The sequence below is a fragment of the Olea europaea genome, unplaced genomic scaffold (genome assembly GCF_002742605.1).
Source record: "Olea europaea var. sylvestris unplaced genomic scaffold, O_europaea_v1 scaffold1249, whole genome shotgun sequence".
Taxonomy (NCBI): Eukaryota; Viridiplantae; Streptophyta; class Magnoliopsida; order Lamiales; family Oleaceae; genus Olea; species Olea europaea.
This window is the reverse complement of record NW_019229928.1, coordinates 108,233-118,820: the sequence shown is the minus strand read 5'-3', so window position 1 is coordinate 118,820 and position 10,588 is coordinate 108,233. Positions and strand designations below refer to the sequence as shown.

General features: G+C 38.0%; 1 protein-coding gene across 1 annotated transcript; it reads left to right on the top strand.

The window, feature by feature from the left end:
- Positions 1-2,286: 2,286 nt before the first annotated feature.
- Positions 2,287-2,823, top strand: LOC111374420. Its single transcript, XM_022997088.1, has one exon. It carries the CDS (start codon positions 2,287-2,289, stop codon positions 2,821-2,823), a length of 537 nt encoding a protein of 178 aa, XP_022852856.1.
- The last annotated feature ends 7,765 nt before the right edge of the window (positions 2,824-10,588 follow it).

The window sequence follows — 10,588 nt, the reverse complement described above, 5'->3', positions numbered from 1 at the left end:
CAAAATTATTCATAGGCCAAATAATAATCAATCCTCATTTTCTTGTGGCATGAGATGCCTAGCTCAATAAAATAAGTGGGAGGGTCCCAACTTTGCCAACAACTACATTGACCTCCTATAGATGGCGTGTTAAAAGTTGTAAGTGTTTAAGGTTTTTTGATTTCAAATATAGTTTTTGGTCTATATTTGAATATTCATATACATGCATCATACAAAGATTATTACTCATTTTATTAATACGTGAATCGTTAATTTTACAGAAAATGTCGCTAAATCCATTATCAGAATACTTAAGAAAAATCAACTTATGGGAGAAAACTATGTTGAGAAAACTACGTTGACTAGAAAAGGAATCTTAATATTCTTACCGCTGAAAAACACAAATTTGTTTTAGATGAAGTTTGTCTCGATGCCCCTAAAGATGACTCCACAGAATCTCAAAAGGCTGCATATGAAAAGTGGCACCATTCTGATGAGATGGCCTGTTGTTACATTTTGGCATCCATGTCAAATGTATTACAATAAAAACATCAGAATATGCAAACTGCTTTTGCCATAATGGAAAGCCTTCAAGAGATGTTTGGACATCAAAGCCGACAAGCTAGGCAAGCCTCCATTATGGCAATTATGAACACACGCATGAAATCAGGTGCATCTGTAAGGGACCATATGTTAACCATGATTGGTCACTTCAATGCTGCAGAGGTTTTAGGAGATGACATTGATTCCGAGACGCAGATTGACATGGTCCTTGAGACTCTTCCTGAGATGTTCTCATAATTTTTAGTTGATTATAATCTACACAAGATGGACATGTCTCTGATGGAATTAGTGAAAGAGCTACAAAATGCTGAATCTGTTCTAAAAGCTAGGAGTCGAAGTGCTTTGACTGTTACCACCGGACCCTGTCATCCTAAGCCCTCTGGTGGCAAAGGAGGAAAGAAGAGGAAGAGGCCGAGCAAAAGGCCAGATAGCAAGTCAAAGGGGAAGAAAACTACTGCCGATGGGAAACCAAATGGGAAGTGTTTTATCTATGGACAAAAGGGTCACTGGAAAAGGAACTGCCCAGATTACCTAGCTAAGGGGAAGCAAGGTAAAGATAATAATGCCCTATTCATTGAGTCATACTTAGTGGTTGATTCTACTAATACCTGGATTGTAGATTCTGGAGTCACTAATCATGTTTGCAATTCTTTGCAGGGGTTCCAAGAAACCAAGCATCTCAGTGAAGGGGAGTACACTATTAGGGTTGACATAGGAACAGTGGTATCTATCAAAACTGTTGGCACTTTTACTTTATGTTTTGAGAATCGTAGGCATTTGATATTAGATGACTGTTATTATGTTCCCGAACTTACACGGAACTTGGTTTTCGTAGCAGTTTTATATCATGTTGGTTATTCGGTACTTTTACCCATTCTACGGTGGTTATTAAGTTGAATAATTCAGTTATATGTTCGGCTCATATGGTTAATAGTTTTTATGTCTTAAGTCCTTTGCTTGGCTCTATACATAACACTACTGCTGCTAAGAAACGAAAGAGGTCGTCTAGTACTAGTGAAACTCTCTTATGGCATCTTAGATTGGGTTATATCAATCTAAATAGGATTCAAAGATTGGTAAAGGATGGTCCTTTAAATGAGTTAGAGGTAGAATCTATACCAACTTGTGAATCTTGTATAGAAGGAAAGATGAACAAGAGGCCCCTTAAGGCTAAGGGACTAAGGGCTAAAGAGGTTTTGGAATTAGTACATTCAGATGTTTGTGGACCTATTAGTACTCGAGCTAGAGGAGGATACAAGCACTTCATCACCTTCACAGATGATTGCTCTAGATTTGGATACATATACCTTATGTCTCACAAATCCGAAGCTTTGGAGAAATTCAAGGAGTTTCGGACGGAAGTTGAGAAACTATTAGGTAAGAGTATCAAGGCCCTTCGATCTGATCAAGGTGGCGAGTATCTATCCCAAGAATTTAAGGTCTATTTATCGAATGATGGGATATTATCCCAATTGAGTGCACCAAGAATTCCCCAACAGAATGGTGTCTCGGAAAGAAGAAATCGAACTCTTTTAGATATGGTAAGATCAATGATGAGTTATTCCTCATTGCCTATATCCTTTTGGGGATATGCACTACAAACGGCCATTTATATCTTGAATTTGTACCATCTAAGTCAGTTCCCAAGACATCTTTTGAATTGTGAAATCGGCTCAAGCCCAATGTATACCACATTCGGATATGGGATGTCCAGCACATGTGCTAAAGGGAAAGACGGATAAGATGGAATCAAGATCAGATGTTTGTTTATTTGTAGGATATCCAAAGGGAATGAAAGGTTACTACTTCTATAATTCTCTTGATAAGAAGGTATTTGTTAGCACAAATGCAACCTTCTTAGAGGATAAGTATATAAAAGAACACAAGTCTACTACTAAGATTCTATTGGAAGAGATGTTAGAACATGGTTCAAACAACTCAGTTCCAGATTTCCGCATAGAATCTAATAGTGATGACTTGGAACCTCCTACTGAACCAATGGTTGCTGATGAAGCAAATGAGCAAGTGATGCCCACAGGGCCTCATAGGCAAATAAAACCAGAGGTAGTAGAAAATGAGGCACCCATTGTTGTATGTCCACATGTCCCTACAAATGGGGATAATGATGATGTTGTTCCTAACCAAGGACGGGATCAAACAGTGGAAAGAAAGGGAGGACCTTTGGTCAGACTGGACAATCAGACACCTTCAACTATTACTCGTAGTGGGAGGGTTGTGAGACCACCTTCTAGGTACTTGCTCTATGGAGAATCCTATTAGGCGATCTCTATTGAGCAAGAAGAAGATCTCACTTCGTTTAAGAAAGCAATGGAGGATGTAGACTTTGAATCATGGAAATTAGCCATGAACTCAGAAATGGAATCTATGTATTCCAACAAGGTTTGGGATCTTGTAAATGCACCTAATGGGGTAAAGCCAATAGGATGCAAGTGGGTCTATAAAAGGAAAAGAGGTATTGATGGGAAGGTTGAAACCTTCAAAGCAAGGTTATTGGCCAAAGGTTTTACCTAAAGAGAAGGCATCGACTATGAAGAAACTTTCTCACCGATTGCCATGCTTAAATCTATTCGAGTCATTTTATCCATTGCCGCTCATATGATATGAGGTTTGGCAAATGGATGTTAAGACAATATTTTTAAATGGGCGTCTTGAGGAGACCATTTACATGATGTAACCTGAAGGATTTGTGAAAGAAGGACATGAAAGAAAAGTTTGCAAGTTGCAGAGGTCCATTTATGGACTCAAACAAGCGTCCAGATCTTGGAATGTAAGATTTGATCAAACCATCAAGACCTATGATTTTGAGCAAAATCTGGATGAACCTTGACAAACGAATGTAAGGGAAGAAAGTAGTTTTTCTGATTCTTTATGTAGATGACATTCTACTCATTGGAAATGATGTAGGGACATTGTCATCTGTAAAGAAATGATTGTCATAGCAATTTGATATGAAGGACTTGGGAGAAGCTAGTTATGTTTTGGGAATCCATATCTTGTGAGATAGGAAAAACAGAATGATTGCATTATCCCAAGCTTCATATATTGACAAAATATTGTCCAGATTAGCATTGCAGAATTCTAAAAAGGGACAACTTTCTTTTAGACATGGAATTCATCTATCTAAAGAGCACTGTACCAAGAATACAACGGGATAGATTACATGAGAAAGGTTCCTTATGCTTCAGCTGTGGAAAGTCTCATGTATGCTATGCTTTGCACTAGACCGGATATTTGTTATGCTGTGGGTATTGTTATTTGTTATCAGTCTAATTCGGGACCAGAACATTGGGTAGTGGTAAAGCATATACTCAAGTATCTTCGGAGAATAAGAGATTATATGCTTGTCTACTCAAGACATGATCTAAATCTTATTGGATATACTAATTCTGATTTTCAATCCGATCGTGACTCTAGGAAGTCTACATCCGGATCCGTATTTATACTGGGAAGTGGAGCTGTGGTATGGAGGAGTATCAAGCAATCTTGTATTGCTAATTCCACCATGGAGACAGAATATGTAGCGGCTTATGAAGCTGCTAAAGAAGCTGTATGGTTCAAGAAGTTTTGTTTGGACCTTGACGTGGTACATTTGGCAATGGGGCCCATAACGCTTTATTGCGATAATAGTGGGGCGATTGTCAATGCTAAAGAACCGAGGAGTCATCAGCGTGGCAAGCACATCGACAGAAAATATCACCTTGTTAGAGAAATTGTTCATCAAGGAGACGTGACAGTTAGTAAGATTGCATCAGTAGATAATCTTGCGGATCCGTTCACTAAGACCTTACCAGCTAAGTCTTTTGATGGACATCTAAAGGGGATGGGTATTCTTGATATGTCATACATACTATAAAAATGGCAAGTGGGAGATTGTTAGTTTGATACCCATTCTTGGAGTAATGTTCTATAAAATCAAATTATGAATTTTCGTTCGTTTTATTGCGTGTTATAATTTGAAGTGATTGTCTAAGGTTCCATGATCATATAGGATGTCACAAATTATATACTCAATGGATCGGGTATAGTAAGACACAATTTGTGATATGATCAAAATTTTGTCATTCACAATCGGTTCATAAAGTTGAATGCTTTATGTTGATAAGATTGTATTGTTCTTATTAAGATTTGTCTAGATCTTGAAATAGGAACAATAATGTGTTTCGATGCACATTGAACGGGACCGCGTATATGACTCATTTATGACCGTTTGAAATGAGACTCTACTTGATTATCAAACAGGTCACCTAAATCCTGAGTGAGTAATGTACCTTTGATTGCTAGTTCAAGTTCTTTGAGGTACCAATGAGTGAAGTCTTAAATAGAAGATTGATCTTGGTGCTTTGGAAATCAGGCCGAAACAATTAGAGATCATATACTTACAATATTGGAATCCATTAATCATTGAGATGAGACGATAGTCACTCTAAGGTACTTTTCGAGGCAAATTAAATCTGAGCTCAGTAGGTTGACGATGAGATCATTAGACTTTACATTGTAATTGGATCACAACGAATTTGTCGTATGAAAATGGGACTTAGAGGGTAATACATGTTGAAGGGCAAAACGATCATTTTACCAGTTTCAACATATTGACGATCAAATGGGGGTTGACTTGTGGAATGTTAATCAGAGGATATTGTTATTGGATCATAATTTGTTTATATAACTATCACTCGACTCGAGAGTGCAATCTCGATTTTTTGGTAGAATAAGCCGAGATTAAGAGATGTATCTCAATTGGTCAAGAGTTGACCCAATTGAAAATATCTATTGGAGCTTGGGTCATATGAGTCCAATTAGGTCCCTCTCTTGGCTCTAATAAAAGGTGTGTGACTTAATTGGCCTCCTACAATAAAGTCTAGAGAAATTTGTGCAATTTTCAAACCCTAATAGGTCATTATAAATATGCACTTTATTGGCATATTTTTAAGAAGAATTAGGGTTAGCCACTTTTCACATTCCCTAAAAAGGAATTACACCTTGTGGAGAACAAGGGAGAAGATATAAGGGAGGAAGCAATTGGCTAGGCCATTAATATCTCCTTCAAAAAGGTTATCATCTCCCCTTTCTATATGTAAGGATTTTATAATCCAATGATTTCAAGGTCAATTAAATCCGTATTTACATGATTTTAATCTTCAAAGGAAAATTAATTTCCTATTGTGATGATTAAATTCATTAACCAACAGTACGATCATAGCTGTAGCAGATATCAATATTGTCATTCACTTCAAAACCCTCCAACATCGCAACCTCGCAAGAAGAAGAAGGTTGAATGAGAGATGAATTTGAATTTGAGAATTTGACGTAAAGGAAAGATAGTTCAATTTGGGGATGGAACTAGTTCCTAGATATATATCTTTCTTTAATTTGGTTTAACATGAGAAAGTTAAAAATAGTCTTTTGCCATTTTAAATACTTAAGTTTTATTTTATTTTCTTCAAATTGGTCAAAGGCTTCTTACACAAAAACATGTTTGAGGGGTGACCGTTTGAAGGAATTCCTCCAATACAAATAGCAAAGTACGAGTTAAGGCAGTTGCCATTTTACTTTCTGTTGATCTCAAAAAACGTGCCAATGGAAGTTGTGTTCCGCTGATGTCCACGTAAGTGAATTTCGATGGATTTTCTATGAATTCTCAATCAGAGATTTGAAGACCGACTGCATAGTGGATATAAGAATGGGATATTCACAGCCGAGAGCAATCGAAAAATAGAAATGACAACTTAAATGAGTGTTCAAAGAGAGATGATAATAGTATATGCTTGAATGTCTATTATCCATCCCTTACAATGTTACAACTATTTATAATGTATTAGCTGAACTGGCCACCGTTAGATTAGATCTACATGGCCTCATCTAATTGATCAAAGTGTCAAATCACACTATCTTACATTAATTACATTGACAAATACATTTGACAAGGGGTCAGCTACTCTACATTCCTAAGCTAACATATTTGACATCTATTAATGCAAACGTCACATCAGTCATTCCTAAAGATACACTCATCGGACCTGTTCTGAAGAATACAATCACTTTTGTCATGGAGGACATGTGAGAGCCTCAGACATGAAGGAGTTTGGCTTAGGGGTTGGGAGCGCTTCGGCAATGGAGCTTTGATGGAAATAGGGTCTCGGCTAAGAAGGCAATCCTTACATTCTTCTTTGATGTTATATTGCGTGGTGCCTTTTGGCCTCCATTGGAAGCTTCACATATGATCAGTAACAATAGTCCATAAAGTTTATGTATGGTCATTTATGCAATACACAGAGTTTACATTATATTGGAAAAATTTTTGTAGACGTGTGTTTTAATCCCATAACAGTATAGTCCCCCAAGTCTAATTTGCGAATATTCATATATAAATTAGAGTTTGTGAATTATATATGACGAATAGCCGAGGCGCCTATCAAGGTTGTTTATTGAGGAACCTTATAAGAGCTGACGCAACTTATTACGGGGTTGTAATTATACGTATTTGATTATGTCGAAGTTGTAAAGGTCAAGATAAAGTGTTGTGCTTCGTCAATTTGGACGAGGTTACTGATGATGAAGCTGAAGAGGTTTTACTGGTTCAGAGTTGGTAAGAACAAGGCATTGTTGATAACTGTGTTGAAATGATTAGATGTTTCTGCAAGTCCCAGAAAATACGACTGACGAGGACGATTCGAGTTCCAACACATGCAATCGTTGTCATATTTAATGCACAATGCTAGCTGTCGTGGGCATGTTGTTTAAATGCGTTCAAATGCATAAATGTGACGCCATAATTTGGGCCTTTGAATGCGAAATGACAAATGCAGTTAGTGGCTCAGATTTAATTTTGTAACTAATGGCTAGATGATCTAGATCACCATCAACCACTAGGATTGAATGCCTCTACCTATAAAAGGCAACATTTTAGGGCAAAAATCACTTTTGCCTTTGTTATTAACCTGAACTCAAATTCTTACAATTTTCTCCCTGTTTTTCACATTATTTTCAAATCATAAATTCTCTTTTTCGTGATTTCTAGACATTTCCAACCAGTGTTTTTTGTGAAATTTCATAAGTATTTGAAACTTTCTACTTTTTGATTCAAATGGCTTTTTCACCTTTTGAAGAGAGAATAGATCTTAGTGAATTGGTGACTGAAATGGAGGTCCAAATTACAAACATTGCCAACCTCGTTGAGGCAGTAAGGGTTGGGCAAAGTTGCCTTCTATTAACGAGGGGTGGGCCTGGGAAAGAGGTTAGGAGAGCTTTGAAAATCCCATCCATCGTAGATGCCTCTCACCTGGTACACCTTAGGGAAAAATATTGCATCCCCTACGACATAAAACTCCTAGCCCCCGATGAATGTGTCTATTATCCGAGGTCAGGTTGCGTAGCCATTAAAAAGTTACTTTTAAAGGCAAGGCTTTGGTTGCCTTTATATCCCTTCTTTAGATCCGTTCTTAGGCTATGTGGACCGACTTTACCTAGTTTGTTACCAACGTGTGGGCCCAACTAGTGGGATCTTAGTTCCTTTGAAAAGAGACTCCTTAGGTGAGGATATGTCCCTCCATATCTTCCAAACCTTCCTATAGCCTAGGTCTTTAGGAAAGAGAGATTCCAAAGGGTGGTATTCCTTATATCTCTGGGGTTCACATTCTCCCTTCATTATAGGCATTTCCTCCTTATCAAAGGATGGAAGGAAACGTAGTTTTGGGTGAGGAAAAAGTGGCAAGAATGTGAGGATGACTCCGTCCTTAAGTGACAGTTCCCACTTCGTATATAGAAGCTAGTGAATGTCGTACCTTTTACGTGTTTTACTAAAGAATTGTGTTGATGTGGATTCTAATGTTGTGTTTCTTTTGTAGGGACAGTCGATCATTTTGAGCTTGGCCCGTCAGAGCTTGAGCTTATAAGAGACATATACCAATGTCCAGCTTCTTCGAGAGAGTTTGAGAGACTGATCGTTTTTCACCAATTTTTTAAGGAATTCAGTCTAATGGTCTAAAGAGATACTTCTGCAATTATTGGGTAGTGATTACTTTCTATATTTTTCTCTTTACTAACCTTGTGTTTTGTATGTTCTTTGGCCTTCCTTATACATAATTTCGAGAAGATGAGGCACCCTAACCCCAACATGGCTACCATTCTTGCAGCTACCTTCACAGTAGAGAGGAATGGGTTAAAGCTCTCATCTGTTGGTGCCAAACAGGTGAGAAACCAAGTTGAAAGGGTCAGCAGAGAGGCTGCTGGCTAAGAGGGTGCTGGGAGACCTCCTTTGGTGGACAAGTAAAAAACAAAGTGGAGAAGGTCCCCAACTACCACCACCTCGTTTCGAAGTCCCAGTTGGGAAAAAATTAATGGCAGCATCCATTATTGTAGCAAGGGAGCCCAAAAGAGGTCAATTGGCGGGAGCCTTCGAGGCAAGAATCCTCAAAGAAGCTAAGGACATCCAGTAGGTCTTCTACAACTAATACAGCCTCTCACCTCAAACTTGTCATCTAGCAATAGAATGATGAGTTGCCACGAAGGTATTGTTGATGTTGCCTCCAGAAGTTCAGATCGCCACCTCCACCTTTCATATATTCTGGACGGATCGTAAGCTTTCGTAGAGTCTAGTGAGTGCGAGGATATTTTCATAACGATGATGAGCCAAACGGAAGGACGTTTGGGATTGCCATCAAGGTGGAGGCCCTTATTAAAAACCTTCTAAATAAAAAAAAAAGGATTTGTACATAGACCCTCTGAGGCTGAGAAGATAGCTAAGAATGCATTGGCTAAGGTTGAGGCTCTGAAAAAGAGCCATGCCGAAGAGTTCGTGAAATTCGCTTCTACATTGGCAGAAATTGAAAATTTAAAAAAGGAGGTCCACTTGTCTCAGAGTAAAATAGCTTCCATGATGAAGTGAATGAAAGCCTCTGACGCCCATCAACGGCTTGCTGCTGAGGCCCTAGAGTTGGGCAACATAGAGAATGTTGATCTAAAAGAGCAGGCGAGGGAGTTAACATCCAGAGTGTCGGGCTTACAAGAAGAAGTGGAGTAGGTGAGAAAGGAGGCTAAGTTTGTTGGCACTGGGGTTGAAAAATGCTACATAGCCAATTTCCACTTGACAGACATACCAAAGCTTTGCGAAGTACTGCGGAGGTACGCTTATACTGAAGTAGTGGAGTGGATTGAAGCCAACTTCCAAACCTTCAATACCTCTGAATTGCAGTCTGAATTCTTGAAGAAGGAGAGAGAGCCTCAAACTTCGGTAGAGGATAGCTAAGTCATTGAGATCAAAGATGAAGCCAATGAAAAAGAGACTGAAGTTAAAGAGATCGTGGTTCTTAATACCATAGTACCCTTTGTACCTCCCCATCCCCTACCTGTTTAGATAGGGCAATATGTAATTTTTTTATTCTGCCTTGTAACTCAGCCCAGAAGCCCAATTTCTATTATTCATTAATTATCAATAAAAGTTAACTTTCCTTTATATCTTTGAACACTTTCCTTTATATCTCTGAACGTACTTTGTGTATTTTCATAAGTGAGCATCAATTTCGTTCTTAACTTGTTTTTTGTGTTTAGTAATTTATTCAAGTGGTGGTAGTTCATCTGCTCTTTATTTACTTTACTTTGCACGAGGTCGAGTGGTTTGCTCATATTAAATTCGTTTCATAGTCATCTACGTCGTGCATTGTCTACTTCTCGATTTATAGGATGGTCCTTTTCAAGATCTAGCTCATTATTGAGGTATTATAGACTTTTGAACAGCCAGTCCAAAGAGGGACACCTTTTTTCTTATTACTTTAAAGTTGAAGAGTTTAATTAAGATAAAAAATTTTATTCTAACCACAAACCATACAAGAGTTGTGTTTACTATTTTCACTGATAATATTTTCGCAAATATTCTACATTTCATGGATAAGGTTGTACTTATCCATCCCTTCATTTGATTCGGTAGGTTTCTAGTCGAACATTTTCATTAATATGATAAGGACTTTCCCAGTATGGACTAATAGTTCCTGCTCTCGGTTCCTTAATAGATAGGAAAATTCTCCGTAGC